Source organism: Erinaceus europaeus, chromosome 12, assembly GCF_950295315.1.
Source record: "Erinaceus europaeus chromosome 12, mEriEur2.1, whole genome shotgun sequence".
Taxonomy (NCBI): Eukaryota; Metazoa; Chordata; class Mammalia; order Eulipotyphla; family Erinaceidae; genus Erinaceus; species Erinaceus europaeus.
Genome location: NC_080173.1, coordinates 74,673,286 through 74,696,779, shown reverse-complemented (window position 1 = coordinate 74,696,779; position 23,494 = coordinate 74,673,286). Strand labels below are relative to the sequence as shown.

The window sequence follows — 23,494 nt, the reverse complement described above, 5'->3', positions numbered from 1 at the left end:
CTTGTGCTATCTTACAGACTCCACTATTTACATTAAATAACCTATTTGACATTAAATATACAGTAGTTTTTCTTTTTAAATTTTTTAATTTATTTATTATTGGATAGAAACAGAAAAGAGTGTTTGCTCAACAGGAGTGAGTCATTGTCTGGTCTCAACCACCATAGTTTGTAAATATAAGAAATGCTGTGGTTATTATTTTTTTCTTACAAGATTGTTTGTATAAAGTAGTTTATAATCCTTTACCTTCTTACTTTATAAGGGTTAAAAAAAAACTTTGCTGATATATTCTGTTTTAATATTAAAAGTTGGGAGTTCTAAAAGAACTCCAATAGTAGTGGTGGTATGTTAACATGCTGAAACTGCATGAAGAACTTTGTGTGATTGTATGCATTCATTTTTCTGTTACTATACCAAAAAGTTTGAACACAATATTAGAATCATGAAAGTTTATTTTTTAAATTTTTTATTATCTTTATTTATTTATTGGATAGAGATAGCCAGAAGTTGAGAGGAAGGAGGAGATAGAGAGGGAAGGAGACAGACACCTGCAGCTCTGCTTCACCATTTGTGAAGCTTTCCCTCTGCAGGTGGGGACCAGGGGCTCGAACCCAGGTCCTTGAGCATTGTAACATGTGCACTCAACCAGGTATGCCACCACCCAGCCCCTATTTTTTTTTCTTTTTGAAATAATTTTTTCCTTTTTCTTTTTTTTTTTCCCAGAGCACTTCTCTATTTATTGGATAGAATCAGCCAGAAATTGAGAGGGAAGGGGGAGACAGAGAGGGAGAGATACAGAGAGACATCTGCAGACCCACTTCACCATTTGTGAAACTTTTCCCTTGCAGGTGGGGGCGGGGGGCTTGAACCTGAGTCCTTGTGCATTGTACCATGTTCGCTCAACCAGGTGCACCACCACCCAGCCCTTTTTTCTTTTTCTGTTTTTTTTTTAAATTTCTTTATTGAGGAATTAATGCTTTACATTTGACAGTAAATACAATAGTTTGTACATGCATTTTATTTCTCAGTTTTCCACATAATAATACAATCCCCACTAGGACTTTTGTTCTTAATTCTATTAAAAAAATAACTTCAAAGTAATTAAAAAAAAAAAAAAATATATATATATATATATATATATATATATATATATATATATATATATATATATATATCTTCAGGAGCAGTGGATTTGTAGTGCAGGCACTGAGCCCCAGTGATAAACCTGGAGGCAAAAAAGAAAAAAAAAGGAAAATCATTTTGAGATTGTAGTTGGTAGATAAGAACATATTAAAATGTAGAGACCTATGAGTATTAAAATTAAAGTAATCCTTATTCTTTCTGGAGCTAATCTGGAGTCAGTCAGATATGTAATACATGACAGGAAATAATACTTTGTGGAGGCATTGTGAAGAAAACTAGAATTATGTGAGGTTTTGGACATAAATCCTATTTTCTCATATTTTCCCAACATCCTTTGAAATACAGTTGTATTCCTAGAGTACCAGAATGCTGAATGGATTGCTGAACTTCACTGTTGTAGTCAGTACTTCTTTAAATAGCAGTTAGCTAAACCTAACAAGAAGAGTTGAGGAAATTAAAATTTCATGTAAGAATTAATTACAAATAAACAAGTATATAATATTTGTTAAAACTTAAATTTCAGAATAAAATAGTTCTTGCGTGTTTTCGGGAAAGCACTGCAGTGGAAGATAGGAAAATTGAGTGAGTTTCTTAATTCTTTTCCCAATCTAGTTTACCTATTACTTTACTTTCAGAAGAAAGTATTTTATAGAAAGAAAATAAATTTCAACATTTTAAATATGGGCTTACATATATATATATATATTTTTTTTTTTTTTTCATTGTGGGCAACCATTTCTTGGATCCTTATTTGACAGAATGATACCTTTGAAGTCCCTATAGGTTGTATTTTTTCTGTCTGCTGGTAGGACTTTTTTTTTAAGTTCCTAAGAAATCTTCCTACATAGCTTAAATAGTAAGTAGGTGTTTACATTATAAAATATTCACATAATGGTTATGCAAAGAGACTCTCATGCCTGAGGCTCCAAAATCTCAGGTTCAATTCCCCTATACCACCATAAGCCAGAGCTGAACAGTGCTCTGGTTAAAAAAAAACATAAGAAAAAGAAAAAAAAAATTAATTAGTAGTGATGTTACTTGTAAGCAAGTCTTTTCTTTTGATAGGAGTCTAAAAAGTTTTGTTGTACCTAATGTACAACAAAATGTAAGTATTTACTATTAGGTATAGGATGTTTCTTGGGTGTTTTGGACTTATTATAGTTGGTAATGTGCTCATTTCTATATATATTAAAAAATATAATTTTTGTTTGAAAATTTGGTCTGCTTTTATTAAATCTGAAGTATAAACAATAATGACAAAATTTGTAGAAGAAACTTTTTTTTAGGTCTCTTTTACACACAAGTCCATGAGATTTTAATTTGTTTCATGGAAACCTTTACTTCAAAATCTTGAAGAGCAAGGATGAGGAAAATCTTAATTTACTGATGTTTTGAAAGTAGAAGGAAATAGAAATGTGTTATTCATAAGGATTGGTCTGTTAAGAGTTTCTGTGCAATTTTACCTCCAAGTTCTTTTCTTTCCATTTCCTTGTTTTAATTGAAATCATATGTTCAATTTTTAACTGCTTGTTTTTAGGTGGTTAGTCAACGTTTCCCTCAGAACAGCATCGGTGCAGTAGGAAGTGCCATGTTCCTAAGATTTATCAACCCTGCAATTGTCTCACCATATGAAGCAGGGATTTTAGATAAAAAGCCACCACCTAGAATTGAAAGGGGATTGAAGTTAATGTCAAAGGTGAAGAACTATTTTGATAATCTAATTCAAATTTCCTTCCTACTAAATTTGTAGTTTTTTTTGTCACTGTATTTCCTTTTGAATTCATATTTGAAAGCCTCTATGACTTTCACTTACATGAATCTCTTTTATTTTGTCTGTTTCTATTATAAAAAGTCTTACTAGTTTGTTAAAGTATTTTAGCAAATTACTCTAAATAAGTCTTCTATGTAATTAATTCTGGAAATTCTGAAATGAAGACTGAAATATACATATTGTGATTTTTCTGTTGAAACACACTAAAATTTTAATACTTATGTTGCGTATTTAAATATGTGTTTAATAATTTATATTTGACAAAAATAGAAATGACACTACTTATAGAATGAGGAATACTTGATTTTAACCACCAGTAGAATTCATATCAAAAACTTCATTTTTCTTCTATACAAATATGTAGCTTTCCTAAAATAAATATGATTTTTGATAATCCTGTTTTACTGTTTAGATACTTCAGAGTATTGCCAATCATGTTCTCTTCACAAAGGAAGAACATATGCGGCCTTTCAATGATTTTGTGAAAAGCAATTTTGATGCAGCGCGAAGGTAAGTCATTCTGTTACTTAGTTGATTGCTTGAATCCTGTATATTTTCAGTTTCACTGAAGTCCATGTGCTTTCTTTACATGAAGCTCTTATGTAAGCTTTATATTTCTTCTCTAGCTTATGGAAATGGTTAAGTTTCTTTTACTACAAAATACAGTGATGAAATATACCACAATTTTTACAATTTGGTAGTGGTTTCCTTTTTGGAAAACTGGGGGGAACTTTTGACATACCTACTAAAATAAAGAATTTGAATTTGCTGTATAGTGTGGAGGAGAGGAAGAAAGGAAGGCTTCTTTTAGTGTAAACTAAAACCAAAGGGCTTGTGGGAGGTGGATTATAATTTACCTGGTAAAGTACACACGTTACCATGCTTGAAGCCCAGTTCAACCCCACAGCACTACATGGAAGCACCATGCATAACACAAGGGGAACAGTGTGGTGTCTCTCTCCCCTCCTCCCTTCCTTTCAGCCTCCTCCTTCTCATCATCCCCCCCTCTATCTGAAGTCAAAAAGAAAAGAAAAAAATGTCCAGCAGTATTTTTTGGTGAAGCATGAAGTCCTGGTACAAAACAAAAAGAAATCTTTTAAAAAGAGTACAGATAGTGTATAATCAGATTTTTTTTTTGCTTGTTTCTAGAATATACATATGTGCATACATAAATACCCACCCAGCCAGCAGGATTATTGCTGAGGCTCAGTGCATGCAAGAGGACACCACTACTCCCTATAGCCATCTTTGTTTTGTGTTTTGTTTTTAGATAGAGGGGGAGAGATGGGTTGGGGAGAGGTAGGTTTGGGAGAGGGAGGGGGGAGGGAGGAGTGGCATTTGTAGCTATGTTCCACCACTTGTTTAATTTCCCTGGAACAAGTGAAGATTGGGGATTTGAAGCTAGATCCTTGAATACGATAACACATATGATCTACCCTTAGTCCCCTTGTTGTTAGAATATTTCTGATGTTTCAACTTGAAACTGTGTTTGAAATATATATATATATATATATATATATATATATATATATATATATATATAGTTGTTTGTTTTTTTTTTTTAATATGGAACGCTTCACGAATTTGCGTGTCATCCTTGCGCAGGGGCCATGCTAATCTTCTCTGTATCGTTCCAATTTTAGTATATGTGCTGCCGAAGCGAGCACTATAGTTGTTTTTTAAAAAATATTTATTTATTTCGTTTTTATTGCCCTTTTTATTTCTTTATTGGGGAATTAATGTTTTACATTCAACATTAAATACAATAGTTTGTACATGCATAACATTTCTCAGTATTCCATATAACAATACAACCCTCACTAGGTCCTCTGTCATCCTTCTTGGACCTGTACTCTCCCCCCTCCCCACCACCACCCCAGAGTATTTTCAGTACACCAATTCCAGTTCAAGTTCTATTGTGCAGTACGCCAATTCCAGTTCAAGTTCTATTTGTGTTTTACAGTACACCAATTCCAGTTCAAGTTCTATTTGTATTTTACAGTACACCAATTCCAGTTCAAGTTCTATTTGTGTTTTACAGTACGCCAATTCCAGTTCAAGTTCTATTTGTACAGTACGCCAATTCCAGTATGCCAATTCCAGTTCAAGTTCTATTTGTGTTTTCTCTTCTGATCTTATTTTTCAACTTCTGCCTGAGAGTGAGATCATACCATATTCATCCTTCTGTTTCTGACTTATTTCACTTAACATGAATTTTTCAAGGTCCATCCAAGATCTATTGCCCGTGTTTTTAAGACTTTTAAAAATATTTATTTATTCCTTTTTGTTGCTCTTGTTCTTTTATTATTGTAGTTATTATTGATGTTGTTGTTGGATAGGACAGAGACAGATGGAGAGAGGAGGGGAAGACAGAGGGGGAGAGAAAGAACCACACCTGCAGACCTGCTTCACTGCTTGCGAAGCGACTCCCCTACAGGTGGGGAGCTGGGGGTTCGAACCGGGATCCTTACGCTGGTCCTTGAGCTTTGCGCCACGTGTGCTTAACCTGCTGCAAAATGGCCAGACTCCTGCCCATGTTGTTTTTATTGTTGTTGTAGTTATTGTTGTTGTCATTGTTGGATAGGACAGAGAGTAACTGAGAGAGGAGGGGAAGATAGATACCTACAAACCTGCTTTACCACTTGTGAAGCGACTCCCCTACAGGTGGGGAGCATGGGGGCTTGAACCCGGATCCTCAGGCCGGTCCTTGAGCTTCGGTCCTTCACTGCGCTTAACCTGCTAGCTATGCTACTGCCCAACTCCCTTATATAGTTGGTTTTTTAACCAGAGCTCAGCTCTGGATCATGGTGGTATGGGGGATTGAACCTGGACCTGGGAGACTTAGGCATGAGATTCTGTTTGTATAACCATTATGCTATCTCTCCCCTTACAGAGATACTCTTTAAATCAGATAATGAATACGCAAAAGATTTTGTCTATTAGTGAACAACTGTTGAAATCGTGATTTTAGAACTTGAATTCTGTTAGATTTATTAACTGGTTGTTTCTCTATTTCTCTGAATTGCTAGTTGATTTCTAAACTAGGGATATTATGTTTGCCTACCCAAGTTGACTTCAAAGAAACAAATGAGATAATTTGTGAGAAGTGCTTTGTAAATATGATTATTTCAATAATGTTACATTTCATGAAGTGTTAACTGATCTGACTCATAGTTTAAGATAGACTTGTATACTGCTCCCAGTGTTTAATTTTAAAAAATTGGATTTTTCCATTAAGATGTGTTGTTGTATTGTAAGCCAAATATATTGGAGAAAAAAATGTCAGCATAGAATTTGTGTTCTGGCAGATAAAACAATGTATGAAAGTTCAGAGAATAAAGATTCTGAGCCTTGTTTTGACCTAACAGACTGTATTAATTTGAAGAGATCTTGTCCTAGATAAGACAAGATCTCTTATCTAGGCATCCATTTCCTTACCTATAAAGTGCTGACTTATCTCCAAAATCTCACATAACTCTTGTTGCTGTGTGACTTCAGAACCTACTCTGAAAATAAAGACAGAGATCAGAAGTGAAAAGTTAGCTTTCTCCTTGTCTGTTCTTGTTTTGCTTAATATCAGTTATTGTGTTAAAAATATCTCCATATTTGTAATGCTACTTCACTCAGCTACTCCATATAAATTTAACAAATATAGATATAAATATATCTGGTTATTAAAATTTTAATGGTTTTACACTTTTAAAGGTTTTTCCTTGATATAGCATCTGACTGCCCTACAAGTGATGCAGTAAATCATAGTCTTTCCTTCATCAGTGATGGCAATGTGCTTGCATTACACCGTCTACTCTGGAACAATCAGGAGAAAATTGGCCAGTATCTTTCCAGTAACAGGTGAGCTTCTTAGTCATGAAGATATTGAAAGTTCTTAGTATGGGGGGTGGGACAGAGCCAAGATGGCGACTTGAATACAACACCTGGCATACGCTCTGCAAGGAGGATACTTTAACATGGGAATTTCAAGTGTGGCAGGATTTCCAGGCCAGTGGTGAAGGAAATATGCAGGAGAGGTCAAAGTGGAACCATGGTAGCGCCTTCTAACCCACCCTTATGCTGGAAAATGGAGGCTGAAAAGGACAAAGGAGCCAAGGAATTGGCTGGCCTGCTGTTGATTTTTACTCTTTCCCTCTGCACCCATCCACACCCCCAAAACAAACCCCCATGCCAGAGGGGGAAGGGAACCAGTTATAGATAAGGAGGTCCTCCTGTAGAGTTAATCCAAAAGAGGAGGGGCTTTTTTTCCCAAGCCAAGATTTTTCTTTCTTCTTTTTTGAAGGGAGCTGGAACTTACACCTGAGTGGTTGACTTTCTGGACCAATTGCTGCCTCTGCTGGGGTTGTGAGAATAATCTCCTTTGCTTTTCCTTGGGTTAATTTGTCTTTCTTTCCTCTATCTCTTGAGTTTGTTTGATAATTGATTCTTATAATTGTTTGTTTTTGCTTTATTTAGGAAGGGGGAGGAGATTGTGTGCAGCCAACCTGGAATAGTTTAATCTGTAGACTGATTGTTAGGGTTTATTTATTTATTTTTCTTTTTTGCTGTTGTTTGTTAGGTTTCCCTTCTGTCTGGTTTGACCAGAATTAGCTGTTGTTTTTCCATTGATTGGTGAAAGTTCTCAGTATAAACTAATATTTATAAAAGTATTTGGTTATAAATATTGTATCATGTTTTATCTATTCTTGTGATAGAAATTATGGTTTGGAAAAAGAAGGGTAGAAATGTAGACTCTTTTTCCCCATCAGAAGAACTACAATTCCACTGTTCTCAATGGGCTTTTTCTTCTTCTTTTTTTAAAGATATATGAGAGGTAGAGAGGGGGAAAGAAACAACAGAGATTAGGGATACCACATCACTGCACCACACTTATGAAGCTTTCTCTGTGCATGTACTTACATTTCATTGCAGGGAGCTTGAACCCAGTTTCTCATGCATGATATGTGCTCTACCAGGTGATCCATCTCTGGTAGATTCCTTTTGATGCTTGAAAAAAAAAGTGTGTGGTGCAGGAGGTGGTGCAGTGGCTAAGGCACTAGACTCTCAACCATGAGGTCCTGAATTCAGTCCCTGGCAGCACATGTACCAGAGTGATGTCTGGTTCTTTCTCTCTCTTTCCTATCTTTCTTCTTAATAAATAAATAATTTTTTTTTCCCCTCCAGGGTTACTACTTGGCTCGGTGCCTGCACCATGAATCCACCGCTCCTGGAGGCCATTTTTTCCCCCTTTTGTTGCCCTTGTTGTTGTAGCCTCATTGTGGTTATTATTATTGCCATTGTTGATGTTGTTCGTTGTTGGATAGGACAGAGAAATGGAGAGAGGAGGGGAAGACAGAGGGGGGGAGAGAAAGATAGACACCTGCAGACCTGCTTCATTGCCTGTGAAGCGATTCCCCTGCAGGTGGGGAGCTGGGGGCTCGAACCGGGATTCTTACGCCGGTTGCGCCACATGCGCTTAACCCACTGCATCACCGCCCAACCCCCATAAATAAAATATTTTAAAAAGAGAATGGAAGGAGATAGAATAATAGGTATGCAAAGAGAGTTTCATGCCTGAGGCTCCACAATCCCAGTTTCCATCCCCTACACCACCAAAAGCAAGAGCTGAGTATTTTTATGTTAAAAAAAAAAAAAAAGGCTAAGTTATATAATCAGCAAGCCTAACTAGATGCTATAGACTTTTTTTTTAATGCATAAAATGACATATTAATCTTTTGGAATTTTTCTGATTTTCAAACTGTCAAACAATGTACAAGACAGTAGAGAATTTTACATTTAACAAGGGACTAAAGAAAACTCCTAAGTGCCCAGTGGTGGCACACCTGGTTTGTTACAATACACCAGGACCCCAGTTTGAGCTCCAGTCTCCACCTGCAGGGGGCAGCTTTGTGAGTGGTGAAGCAGTGTTGTAGGTGTCTCTCCATCTCTCTTCTCCATCACCCCTTTCTCTCTCAATTTCTAGCTGTCTATCCAATAAATAAATAAAGACACTTTTAAAAAATAAAACTAAAAAAAAAGTAAAGGACTATGAAAAATTTTTTAAAAAAATTAAGAGAGCTCATCAGGTAGAATACATACCTTCTCATGTGGGTAGCTCAGGTTTACACACTAGTATTGGGTGGGAATGCCCTGCCACTGGGAGAAACTTTACTGCTGTGTTATTTCTTTTCCTCTCTACCTGAATGAAATAGTGACCCAGGAGCAATGATATTGTGCATACTTAAGGCCCTGGATACACAAAACACACACACACACACACACACACACACACACACACACACACACACACACACATATATTTAAATGGAGCACTACTCATCTCTGGCTTATGGTGGTGTGGGAGTGATTAACCATGGGACTTTGTAGCCTCAGGCATGAGAGTCTCTATTTTCCCTTTTGTTGCCCTTGTTGTTTTTATTATTGTTTGTTATTGATGTCATTGTTGTTAGATAGCACCGAGAGAAATGGAGAGAGGAGGGGAAGACAGGGGGAAAGAAAGACACCTGCAGACCTGCTTCACTACGACTCGAACCAGAATCCTTACTCTGCTCCTTGCGCTTCGTGCCAATGTGCACTTAAGCTGCTGCACTACCACCCGACTCCCAATAAATAAATTTAATTGACTAGAATATCAAGTGAATTTTGGTATTTGAATCTTTTTTTTTTTTTTTTTTTTTGTCTCCAGGGTTATTGCTGATGCTCAGTAATGGCACTACAAATCCAATGCCCCTGGCATCTGTTTCTTCCATTTTTTTTTTTTTTTTTTTTGATAGGACAGAAATTGAGAGTGGAGGGAGCGATAAAGAAGGACAAAGACCCTGCAGACCTACTTCATCCCTTCCCAGGTGGAGGAGCCAGGGGCTCAAACCTGGATCCTTGTGCTTCATACTGTGTGCGTGCTTAACCGGGTGTACCACTGCCCTCCCCACCCCCCCTTTTTTTTTTATTTCCTCCAGGGTTATCGCTGGGACAGTGCCAGCACAATGAATCTACTGCTCTGAGCAACCTTATTTTTTTTTTTCCCTCCCGCCTTTCTAATTTTATTAGACAGGACAGAGAAATTGGAGAGGATGAGGTGATAGAGAGGGAGAGAGACAAAGAGATACCTACAGACCTTCTTCACCACTTGTGAAGCAGACACTTTCATTTGGTATTATTTGCGCTTGACTGGGTGTGCCACCACCAGCCCCTATATCTGAATCTAAATAATAGCTACTTATTACTAATTAAATAATCAAAACACTGTCTATGCTTTCAATTCTATGATGAACCTTATGTTTGAAGAATTTTCCTATAAAGTGAAAATAACTCCAAATTATTTCAAAATAACAATAAAAATAATTTGCTGCTTCTTAGGAAAATTAGATGACTTTGAATTTAAGGCTAAATAATTAGTATATTGGCGATTTTAAAAGGGAGCTTTCTGTACTTTACCATTTCTTAATGGGTTGAAGTACATATGGGCAAGACTGATGTGTGCCCTAAATCAAAGTTGCGTTATCTCTATGGTGCTGAAAAAAAAATGGAATTTGTAAGTGCAGACATTCGTTTCTCTTTTATGATTGACATGGGCTGTGTGTATGGGAGTGTTTGTGTAGTTTGAATACAGAGAGGTTTTTTATAATTTAGTTTTAAAGAATATTTTTATTTTATTTACTTTGGATAGGACAGAACAGATTGAGAGAGAAAGGGGAGATAGAGTAGAATATAGAAAGAGACATACTAGCAGTAGTGTTTTCACCACTTGTGAATTTTCTCCCTTGCAGGTAGGGGACTGGAGGCTCCAACTTGAGCCCTTGCACATAGGCAACATGTGCTCAACCAGGTTTAAAACAAACAAACAAAAAACAGCTGGCTTTTAAGATAAATACATATTTCAAACATACCAAAAAAAAAAAAACAAAAAGGATAACAAAAAGAAAGCATAATATAACAGATCTATATCTACCTCTTAGCTTAACATTTTGCTTTGATAACTTCAGATCTTTAAATTAGAATAAAACTTTTTTAATTGAGAGAGCAAGTGATACCAGAGTACCCCACCACAATTTAAGTAAGTAAATAATAACATTCTAATCCACTTTTTCTCAGGGTGAAATGAATTCTTTTTATGGTTTGGGGAATGATTATTTGTTAAATGCCATAACAGTTTAACTGGCACTTTGTAAAAGTACTTCTTTATATATTTCTTCACCAAAATTAACATCGCAGGTTTAATTATTTTTGAAGCTTATGAAGTAGTTTCTTGTTATTCTTACGGAGTATCAAATGTTTAATAATTATTGAAAAATCCTGGTTTACCCTGGTTAAATAGAAATCTAATGCTGAGATAATATATTAAATTCCTAAATATTGTTTCTCAAAATGGATTTGTTTTACCCTGACAAAAAGTAGATTTGACTTACTAATTGTCCATTTAATAATGAATTTAAAATGGAATTTGTATGTAAAATATGTGGTTTGGGGATTGATCATTTTTCTAAGGTGTTTCATATTTATAGCCCCTGAGGTCTTTTCTGATGCTACTTTCAAGTTACCAGGAACTATCAGCTAATAGTAAAAAGAGAAGCAACCAACAGTCAAATATATGCTGCTAAATGTAAATTGCTACTTATTTCCTATGTAATTTGCTTTATCTAGAGACCATAAAGCAGTAGGAAGACGACCTTTTGATAAGATGGCAACACTGCTTGCATACCTGGGTCCTCCAGAACACAAGCCTGTGGCTGATACACACTGGTCCAGCCTTAACCTCACTAGCTCAAAATTTGAGGAGTTCATGACCAGGTAAAGTACCACCTTGGAATGATGATTGCTTTCTTTTTGGTTGAGCTACAAAGTTCACCAGTAGTGTTCCAGGAGGTGGCAAAGTGGATAAAGTATCGGACTCTCAAGCCTGAGGTCCTGAGTTCAATCCCCACATGTACCAGAATGATTTCTGTTCTTTCTGTCTCTCCTCCTATCTTTCTCATTAATAAATAAAATCTTAAAAAAAAAAAAAAGTTCGCCAGCAGTCCACTGTTAGATATGCTTATATTTTTGTGAGAAGAGCATCAGAAAAGAGGTACCTAACTAATCACATTGTCATCTGTTGGAATCATACTTTTCTTTTAGCCTGTATTATTTGAAATATGTTGTTAAATGGTTTATTTCTATTTAAAATAAAAGTATCTTATGTAACAGTAATTTGTATGTTGCTTGAGGTGTTTCTACATTTAATTCTTCTAAGGGAGGATAGGCAACATTTTTATACTATAGATAAGGAAAATATGACTCAATGTGAATTATTAATTTGCTCCAGATTCTGCATCTAAATCATAGATCTCTTGATTTTAAATTCTTAAATCTTTCTACCATGATAACAGTTTTTGAGAGCCCCCTCCTAAGTTACTGTTACTAACTTTTTATATAGAGGTTCAGAAATTGCTATATAATTTCAAGGTCCATCCAAGATCGGCTGAAAATGGTGGTCACCATTTTTTATAGCTGAGTAGTATTCCATTGTGTAGATAGATCACAACTTGTTCAGCCATTCATCCGTTGCTGGACACCTGGGTTGCTTCCAGGTTTTGGCTATTAGAGATTTTGCTGCTAAGAACATATTTGTACACAGATCTTTTTGGATGGGTGTGTTGGGTTCCTTTGGATATATCTCTAGGAGAGGAATTGCAGGGTCATAGGGTAGGTCCATGTCTAGCCTTCTGAGAGTTCTCCAGACTGTTCTCCACAGAAGTTGGACCAATTGACATTCCCACCAGCAGTGTAGGAGGGTTCCTTTGACACCACACCCTCTCCAGCATTTGCTGCTGTTACCTTTTCTGATGTATGACATTCTCACAGGAGTGAAGTGATATCTCATTGTTGTCTTTATTTGCATTTCTCTGACAAAGACTTGGAGCATTTTTTCATGTGTTTCTTGGCCTTTTGGATCTCTTCTGTGGTGAATATTCTGTCCAAGTCCTCCCCCCATTTTTGGATGGGGTCATTTGTTTTCTTGTTGTTGAGTTTGGCAAGCTCTTTATATATTCTGGTTATTAGCCTCTTGTCTGATGTATGGCATGTAAAGATCTTCTCCCATTCTGTGAGGGGTCTCTTGGTTTGGGTAGTGGTTTCTTCTGCTGTGAAGAAGCTTTTTAATTTGATGTAGTCCCATAGGTTTACGCTTGCCTTAGTCTTCTTTGTAATTGGATTCGTTTCATTGAAGATGTCTTTAAAATGTATGCGGAAAAAAAGTTCTGCCAATCTTTTCCTCTAAGTATCTGATAGTTTCTGGTCTAACATCCAAATCCTTGATCCACTTGGAATTTACTTTTGTATTTGGTGAGATATAGTAGTTCAGTTTCATACTTCTGCATGTTTCAACCCATTTTTTCCAACACCATTTGTTGAAGAGACTCTGCTTTCTCCATTTAATGATCTGGGCACCTTTGTCAAAGATTAGATGTCCATATGTGTGGGGGCTTACTTCTGGGCTCTCAGTTCTATTCCACTGGTCATTGTGTCTATTAATGTTCCAGTAACAAGCAGTTTTGATGACAATGGCCCTGTAATACTATTTGAGATCTGGGAGTGTGATGCCTCCGGTTCTGTTCTTTTTTCTCAAGATTGTTTTGGCAATTTTAGGTCTTTTCTGGTTCCAGGTAAGCATTTGTAGCATTTATTGTATTCTCATAAAAAATGTGGTTGGGATCTTGATGGGAATAGCATTAAATTTGCATATGGATCTGGGTAGTATATCCATTTTGATGATGTTAATTCTTCCAACCTATGAACATGGAATATCTTTCCACTTCTTTGTGTCTTTTTCAATATCCTTGAGTAGTGACTCATAATTTTCAGTATACAAGGCTTTCACTTCTTTGGTTAGGTTTATTCCTAGATATTTTATTGTTTTTGTTGCTATAATAAAAGGAATTGATTTCTGTATTTCAACTTCTTCTAACTTAAGAGTTTGCATAGAGGAATGCCACTGACTTTTAAATGTTAATTTTGTAGCCTGACACCTTACTGTATTGCCTGATGATTTCCAAAAGCTTCTTGCTGGATTCCTTAGGTTTTTCTATATATACTATCATGTCTTCTGCAAATAGGGAGAGTTTGACTTATTCTCTTCTAATCTGTATGCCTTTAATTCCTTGCTCCTGCCTGATTGCTATGGCAAGAACTTCCAACACTATGTTGAATAGTAATGGTGATAGTGGGCAACCCTTCTAGTACCTGATCTGAGGGGAAGTGCTTCCAGTTTTTCACCATGGAGTATGATGTTGGCTGTAGGTTTGCTATATATAGACTCCACTATCTTGAGGAATTTTCCATTTATTCCCATTTTTTTTGTAGTGTTTTGATCATAAAGGGATGTTGTATTTTCTCAAAGGCATTAGGCTTTCTCTGCATCTGTTGATATGACCATGTGTTTTTTGGTCTTGCTTTTATTGATGTGGTGGATCACGTTGATTGATTTACGTATATTAAACCAACCTTGCATGCGTGGGATAAACCCCACTTGGTCATGATGAACAATCTTTTTAATATACTGCTGTATCCGGTTGGCTAGAATTTTGTTCAATATTTTAGCATCTATGTTCATCAGAGATATTGGTCTGTAGTTTTCATTTTTGGTTGTGTCCCTGTCTGCTTTTGGTATCAAAGTAATGTTGGCTTCATAGAAGCTGGAAGAGAGTATTCCAATGTCTTCAATCTTCTGGAAGACTCTTAAAAGTAGACGTATTAGTTCTTCTTTAAAGGTTTTGTAGAATTCATTTGTGAAACCATCTGGTCCAGAACTTTGATTTTTGGGAAGGTTTTTGATAATTGTTTCAATTTCGTTAGCTGTGATGGGCCTATTCATGTTATCTAGTTCCTCTTTCCTTAATTTTGGAAGTTTCTAGGTATTTAAGAAATGATCCATTTCTTCCAGGTTCTCTAGCTTGGTGGCATATAGTTGTTCATAGAAGCCTTGCATTATATGTTGAATTTCTGCAGCTTATGTTGTGATATCTCCTCTTTCATTTACTATCCGATTTATTTGGGTCTTCTCCCTTTTTTGTTTTGTGAGTCTGGCAAAAGCTTTGTCGATTTTTTTTCACTCTTTTGAAGAACCAACATTTACTTTCTTTGATCCTTTGTATGGTTTCCTTATAGATCCTCTATTGAGTTTCCTCATTAGTTCTCTGTCCCCTAGTATCAGCACAGGGCCTCCCTGCCACTGCTTCACATTCTGAGGGCAGTAGCAGTGGAGACTCACAGTTGCATTTGGTGAGTCTCAGGGGTGTCCTCTCTACGCTTCAGCCATCCCCTTGTTGGTTAAACAGACTGGAGGTGGTGTCTCAACTGGTAAACTGCCGGACTGCTACCAGCCACTTAATCTCTCCCTATACTCCTCTCTGTCCACGCCACACGTGTTTGCACTCACAGGTGATTTGGTGGGTTCCTGAAGTCGTTCTAGTTCTGTCTTGTTGTGGTCCGAGGTTGTCTCCTTTGTTATTCCTAGTTGACTTGGGAGAGGAGAGAAGAGAAGCACTGCTATATAATTTCTATGGACATTTGTTTTTAATCTCGTAGAGGGTCTTAGTTCATGGTTGTTCTCTGTTGATAGGCAGTTCCCTCTGTAATGATACAGCAAACATAGTTGGGTGAATCTTTTGTTCATTTTTATGTGTGTTATAGCCAGGACCTTGTATGCTTCCAGGCTGCCTTTTCCTTCAGGTAGGAAAAATGAAAACGAGACAGGAAAAGGAAGAAGGACCCTATAACACTGAATCTTTCATTGTCGCTGTAGTATTCCCATGTGATACTATAATTCCAGTTTGGGCCACAAGTATGGCAAAGCACACACCTAACCTGATGAACTATTTTTCACCCCCGCCTCCAGAGTCTTCATTCTTTAAAGTACCTTTCATAGTACCCTCTGTAAGTCTTTCATTGAGGCTGTGCATTAAGTATTTTGTGCATAGTATGTGCCAGAGACAGAAAGAAGAAAGGAAAAAAAGAAAAAGCAAGAATCTGAAGTTCAGAAATTAATTCACATTAAATATTTGCATATATATTACATTAAGTGCCTGTTTTTAATCTTATTAGGTATAAATCAGACTTTGTACACAATACTCTAATTATTTGATATCTTAAAAGAGTTAGTAAATATTGTACATTTAAATATTTATATTAGCACAGAAACCTGCTTACTCTGAGTTCCTGTCAGTCTTGAGTTCGCAGTCCATGGTCAAACCTAGGAACATTCTAGGCAAGTCATTCCAGGACCAGTCTTCCTGGACTGGCAGAATAGTTTGACCCAGCCTCCCTTTGGAGGGCTTATGATGATGTTCTTGATGGAAGTGACCAGTGATGGTGGAGAGAGGGATTTGTTAGGAGACATATTTTTTAATGAAGGTAGGATGTGTGTGTGTGTGTGTGTGTGTGTGTGTGTGTGTGTGTGTGTGTGTATGAAGCAACTCTCCTGCAGGTGGGGAGCCACTCGCTCGAACTGGGATCCTTACACCGGTCCTTGTGCTTCGCACCATGTGCACTTAACCTGCTGCTACCTCCTGATTCCCATGCAGGTAGTTTTATTTAAAACATTTAAAGAATAAAGTAGTAAAACAAACAAACTTATTCCATTTCTCTCTGTTTGTTTCTTTTTATTTTTTACTTTTGTTATCCCTGGGACTTCAACACTCTGACCTTTACTTTTTCTTATAGACACAGAGAGGTAGAGAAGGGGAAAGATACCATTGTTGTTATTGATGTCATTGTTTTTGCATAGGACAGAGAGAAATGGAGGGGGAAGAAAGACGGGGAGAGAAAGACACCTGCAGACCTGCTTCACTGTTTGTGAAGCAACACCCCCACACACATATAGTTGGGGAGCCAGGGGCTCAAACCAGTATCCTTAGGCTGGTCCTTGATCTTCGCACCATGTGTGCTTACCTGTTGCGCTACCGCCTGCCCTGCCCCCCATAAACTAAAGTACTTTTTGAATACACAACTGGAAATGAATTTCTGAGTAACTTACCTAGCATACATATACAAAGATTTTAAGAAATGGAATATATAGAAAAACTTAAGAGAATCAGATGATACAGTGAGAAAATCCAACATGCCTAAAAGTGTTTCAGAAATATAACTTAGTATAGAGAAAGTTCATGTTGGGGCAGGGTAGATAGCATAATAGTTATGCAAAGAGACTCTCATGCCTGAGGCTCCAAAGTCTCAGATTCAATCCCCTGCACCACCAGAAGCCAGAGCTGAGCAGGCTCTAGTTTAAAAAAAAATAAAAGAGAAATATCATATTGTGACTGGACAGTGATGCATCTGCTTGAGTGCACATGTTAAACCAGGTGAGTCACCATAGGCTCCATATTTCATTATTTTCTTATAGCTGAGTAACACATAAAATACACACACAGGAGTTGGGCTGTAGCGCAGTGGGCTAAACGCATGTGGCACAAATCACAAGGATTGGCGTAGGAATCCCAGTTAGAGCCCCCTCTCTCCACTGTTCTCTGTCCTATCCAACAATAACAACATCAATAACAACAATAATAATTACAACAATAAAACAAGGGCATCAAAAGGGAATAAATAAATAAATATTTTTTAAAAATACACACCACAGTGTTCAACAATCCTGGGTTTTTAAAATTATTTTGTCAGTTTATCCATTTTTGTCATTTGTATTATGATAGATTTTTTTTTTAATAATGCAGTGAGTATTATAAAGCCTATGAGTTACTTTCTTGTTTTCTTTCAGACATCAAGTACATGAAAAAGAAGAATTTAAAGCTTTGAAAACATTAAGTATTTTCTACCAGGCTGGAACTTCCAAAGCTGGGAATCCAATTTTTTACTATGTTGCACGTAGGTAAGAAATGGCTAATAATTCTTGACTCAGTACTGTAAAAATAACATTCTAGTCCCTTTTTTCTTCTTGGGTTTGTGTTGAGAAATCTAGTGAAAGCCTGATGGTTCTGCCTGTCCAAGTTGGCTTCTTCCTTTCCTTCCTTGTCCTTACTTTTGGAAAGTTTTACTATCATGTGTTTGGAGTTAGCTTTGGCTACTGTACAACTTTCAGTATATGTATATTTTAACCATTACCCAGGTATGGGAAGTTTTCTGTAATAATTTCTTTGAATATGCTCTCTTTTCCTCTTTTTCTTCATCCTTATGCACTCTAATAACTGACATTTTTTCTTCTGATGGAATGTTCTGTTTTATAAACAATTGCTTCATTTTTTCATAATCTTTTCTTCAGCTGCTTTGCACTCTTGAGAGTGTGGTGGCCTTTTCTTCTAGTCCTGCTATTCTATCATCAGGCTGGTTTAGACTGGAAATAAGTCCTCTTATATGAGCTTTTGTGCTATCGAGGGTTTCTTTTAATTCCAGGGTTTCCTTTTGGTGTTTTCTCTATGAAATTTTAGCTCTTTGGTGAAGAGATCTCCAAGTTCTTTAATTGACATTTGTATGTTATGATTGGAATATATTTTTTATGGTTGGAGTTTTATATTGCCTTCATAATTAGCTTTCTGAATCCAAACTCAGACATATTTTCAAAATCTTTGTGGTGTTGAACTTTTGTGTCTTTTTCCATGTTTCTGTTGGGTGTGGTTTCTGCTATTCAGTGGGCAGGTGGTACTATGGTGTTAGTGTGGCAGGGGCAGGGAGAGTCTTCCATTACTCAGGTAAGGTTAGGTTAAGCTGAGGTGGGTGGTGGATTTGGCCAAAGAGTAACAACACCTGAAAGATAGCACCTGGAAAACACCTGGAACCTCACAAGCACAACCTATAAAGCTTTAGGATCACCTGAATCACACACAAGGAGTGTGATTCAGGTGGCAGAGACAGCTCAAATCCTGAGGTATACCAGCAGCTGGGGTAAAGCAGCCAGAGCCATTTTGAAGTGTGGACGTGGAGCAGTGAGCAGAGCAGCAGCACAGGAAACTCAAGACCTTAGTATAGGGTGGCCAGAAGCCAGAATACAGTCTGGGGAAAAAAGCAGATACAGCTGCTGGAGCTGTGGAAAACTGAACGGCATTAGCATCTTTTTCCAGATTGTTAGTTAATTGTACAAACACCCTCTTACTTAGTTGTAAAAATCCACTATAAGGGGAGTCGGGCAGTAGCACAGCGGGTTAAGTGCAAGGACTGGCGTAAGGATCCCTGTTTGAGCCCCCTGCTTCCCACCTGCAGGGGAGTCGCTTCACAAGTGGTGAAGCAGGTCTGCAGGTGTCTGTCTTTCTCTCCCCTTCTCTGTCTTCCCCTCCTCTCTCCATTTCTCTGTCCTATCCAAAAACAACGACATCAATAATAACTACAACAATAAAACAACAAGGGTAACAAAAGGGAATAAATATTTTTTTAAAATCCACAATCGGGCCAAAAGAGCTCAACTGGAAGTGTGTCTGCTTTGTTATATGTATGGCCCAGGTTTGATACACCAGGGGTATCTTTATTTCCATGTGTCTGTATCTGAATGAGCAGTGAAGCCCAGTGAACTTTCCCTCCATGCCCTCTCTCTCCTTCCCTCCTCCCACATAAGAACCAGAATCTGTAAGTATGGTAGCATTTACTCTACTAGGTGTGCCACCACCTGGCTGGTGACTTTAATGAAATCTTAATGATTTGCTATTTTAGGAACCTTAGAAATGTCTTTTTTCCTCCCTGCCCTTATTGTGATTCTTACTAGTTTATAACTATAATAATGCAACATTACTGTTATTCCTGATTCCTAGATAGTTGCTTATAGGCTATCTTGTTGTTTTAAAGGTTTATTGACTTATTTAATGTGAGTGAAATAGTGCCAAGTATAGATCCTGGGACCCTATGCATGAAAATTCTCCATTCAACTTGCTGTGCCCCGTTCCTAGCTACTTCTTGCTTATTTCAATATTTCTTCTGGTGGAAGTTTCTTATAGAAATCTAATGTTTTTGCCAATATGTTAAATAGCACCACTGACCCCCTCATGTAAATTTCAATTTTTATATTTATGCAGCCCAAATTTAAACCCAATTTAGGTCTTTTTCTCACATTTTCTCCTGTGTATTTATACCTAAGTTACATAAATACAGGATAATTATTGCAACCTTATTTATAACGGCAAAAAATTAAAATAATGTGTTTCAAACAGGGAAAAGTTGATATATGATGAAACATTTTTATCATGAAATAGTAATGTGATAAGTTTGATTTTGTTGTTGTTGTTGTTAATTTATTCACCAGAGCACTGGTCAGCTCTGGCTTTTGGTCGTGCAGGGGATTGAATTTGGGACTTCAGAGCCTCAGACATGAGAGTCTCTTTATGTAACCATTATGCTGTCTACCTCTACCCCTACCCTGTTGTTGTTGTTGTTTATTTGGTTTTTTTTTTACCAGGGCACTGCTCAACTCTGGTTTATGGTAGTTCAGGGGATTGAGCCTGGGACTTTGGAGCCTCAGGCAAGAGAGTCTCTTTGCATAACCATTATGCTATTTACCCATATCCAAAGTATGATAAATTTATATGGTGATATTTGGAAATTGCTTTCTAAGTGATAGTAGTAATAAAAATAAAAGCTAACATTCACTCAGTGCTTTTCTTTCTAACAAAATGTATACTGAATATTTTTCATTTGACCCCCACAATAGCCTTCTGATGTATTACTGTTAACAGTGCAATATTATTTGATGTGAATTGAGAGAAGCATGCAGGAAAGTGGGCCCCACCCTAAGGTTCCAGGACTGGGGGAAATATAGGCTCTATAATGGAAATGTGAGGTTCCTGCTGTCTTAGGGTTCAAGAAGACAATGGATAATTATTGTTATCATCACATTATTTCTGTCTCTATCAAAATTTTTTTTTAAAATGCAACCACCAGGAGTGGTGAATTTGTCATGCATGTACCAAGCCCCAGTGATAACCCTAGTGGCAAAACAAAACCAAAAACTAGGCTACAGACCCAGAAACTTACATTCTGTATTGATCAACAAGCTCGAAATATGATTCCTTGACACCTTTTTTTGACCCTCTTTAATAAGAAAAAAAAAAAAAGGGCAGCACGAGCAAAGATTTACAAAAAGATTTTGGTCACCAGGAGTGGTGTATTCATCTTGCAGGCACAAAGCCCCAGCAGTCATCCTGGTAGCATGTGTGTGATGCAAGGACCTCACAAATGCATAATGCATAATGCCACTGCTAAGTGACTTTCCAGGCCAGGTTTTACATTTTTCTATTCTCATGAATACACATGAGAAAAGAGAGCGGAGACTGAAAAGAAAGACATCTCAGTACTACTACAGTATCCTTGGAGTTTCTCTCATGTCAACCATGGTGCTTCCACAAGGTTTTGGGATTGAGCACAGGATCCTGTGCATGGTGAAAGCAAATGTTGTATGGAGTGAGCTGTATCCCAACCCAAGATAATCTTTTTTGTCTTAAGTAAAATACTACAAAGACAACACGCACTACTCTAAATCTGCTGCCATCTTTTCTCCCACTTCCCACCACATACATACAAATGCAAACAGAAGCATACTTTGCTTAAACATCACCAATATAATTTCTCCTCTTACCCTTCAATATAGAAATCTGAGCTTTAACTTTTCAGAAATTTGAAAGTCAAATGACAGTTGGCTTATTTTTAGTTTTTATTTATTTTAATTAAAAAAATTTTTTTTTTATTATTTACCAGAGCACTGCTCAGCTCTGTCTTATGGCGATACTTGGGATTGAAGCTAGGACTATGGATCCTCACACATGAGAGTCTCTTTCCATGACCGTTATGCTATCTCACCCCACCTCTTATTTTTTAGTTGTTATAAGGAAGAAAATTATCATGTTAAGTTAAATTAAAATTTGCAAAAAACAAAATTAAGCTAGAATAATGACGATTTCACAAGAAGTAAGTTGAAATTATCTTTGTATGCTTTTTCATTCAGCAGATGAACTGAGATAGGAAAGCAAACAATTCAAGTCCATTTTAGCCTGGTTACACATAAAGTAGCAAAAATGTTATGTAGGGGGGAAAATGAATGTTGTTTATTGGTTTCAGTGTTTTGACTCCACTCTGTAGTATTTATAGTTTTGCTTGTAACTATTCCTATTACCAGTGATGTCATCTTAGGCTTCTAGATAGATTCTGAATGTTGAGTTGTTTTGAAATTTGAGGTTCTCTCTGAATTCAGTGTTACTAGACTTATCCTGGTATTTGAAGTTATCATAGAACCCGAGGTTGCCATTGCTGAAGATGATCCCAGAATGTTAGCAATAAGCAGTGGGAACAGGCTAATGAGTGGTAGTTTGAACAGCATGTTCTTCTGTTTTGAAACTATTATGAAAATTTAGTCTAACATTTGGATGGCAAACAAATCTAAGAACTAAATTTTTAAGGGAGGGGCAGCTGGGTGAATGAAACCTCATCCTAGCACAGGAGATATATCGAGTTTGATAAATTTCATAGTTTTTAAGACAAATGAAATTTAAAAGTGAGTAGTGTTTGAACTTGAATCTGTTTTCTTATGCTCTTTAGTAAATGAGGACTGTGGAAATCTAATACAAGCCAAAAGCTTGGTAGTACAACAATTTTAGTATACTTATTTATGCAATAGTCAAATCTAATGACTCATCTCATTGAGACAATTCAACGAGCACATAATGGGATGGTGAAATGCTAATGATTCTCATGCCTGAGCCTTCTAACAATGGTTCTTCTGTTTACCTTTCCACATTTATTGAGTTTCAACTTTTTAAACAACCTTAGAATCATACTAGAAAGGACTTCCAAAATTATAAAGGTACTTAAACTAATAATAATAATCGAGTTATCAATTATAGTAAACTTCTAACTTATTACAAGTTTTGTTTCACAAGTAAGCGATTACAGCTATGTCAAGTCTTCACATGAAGAAGCATCTTCTCAAACGGAATCCCCAGAAATCCAGTTTGGACCCCTGACCTCTGACATCGCCCATAACTACAGCTGCCCCCCCAAAAAAAAACTCATGATGTTACTTGACACAATCTGGAGAACCTGATTCACAGACTCCAAAGGACAGGACATTCCTACCGCCTTTCTCTCTCCCATCGCTGTCTGCCCTTCTTGCTTCACCTGTCACCTTTTGGTGGTTCCAGCTCACTTTCTACAGAAAAGCGGAATCATTAGCATTTCACCATCCCATTATGTGCTTGTTGAATTGTCTCAATGAGCTGAGTCATTAGATTTGACTATTGCATAAATAAGTATACTAAAATTGTTGTACTACCAAGCTTTTGGCTTGTATTAGATTTCCACAGTCCTCATTTACTAAGCGGAATTCGAGATAATCGTGCAGTGTTTCATCCCCTGGCATTTCTTCCCCTGGTTGTCAGCATTGGACTGACACTTATATCAGACTTACTGGTACACCTCTTAGACACTTTACACAACTTTACAGCAGCTTCCCTTTACGCTGCTGGGTTTCTCAAAGACTGACCCGCAGCTGTCCATGGACATTGCAGCCAGGTGTCTTGGGGACTCTACAGCTCCGAATAACCCCTTTGCTTGGTAGACCATATCCCGCCTCCTGCAGGCCCTGTCCCCAGAGGCAGGAAATGCCCTCCT

General features: G+C 37.1%; 1 protein-coding gene and 1 non-coding gene across 6 annotated transcripts in view; one reads left to right on the top strand and one right to left on the bottom strand.

Annotated features, from left to right (window-relative positions):
• The window catches only part of NF1 (neurofibromin 1), a 317,563-nt gene that overhangs the window by 173,229 nt on the left and 120,840 nt on the right, over nucleotides 1-23,494 (top strand). For all 5 annotated transcript variants that reach the window (XM_007530811.3, XM_007530810.3, XM_060203994.1 and 2 more), the window contains 5 exons: nucleotides 2,681-2,839; nucleotides 3,327-3,424; nucleotides 6,620-6,766; nucleotides 11,567-11,713; nucleotides 17,673-17,783. In XM_007530811.3, the coding sequence (XP_007530873.2) occupies nucleotides 2,681-2,839; nucleotides 3,327-3,424; nucleotides 6,620-6,766; nucleotides 11,567-11,713; nucleotides 17,673-17,783 (662 nt within the window). The remainder of the gene's footprint in view (nucleotides 1-2,680; nucleotides 2,840-3,326; nucleotides 3,425-6,619; nucleotides 6,767-11,566; nucleotides 11,714-17,672; nucleotides 17,784-23,494) is intronic.
• LOC132542213 (U6 spliceosomal RNA) lies at nucleotides 4,475-4,581 on the bottom strand. Its single transcript, XR_009553319.1, has one exon. It is a non-coding gene; the product is annotated as a U6 spliceosomal RNA (small nuclear RNA).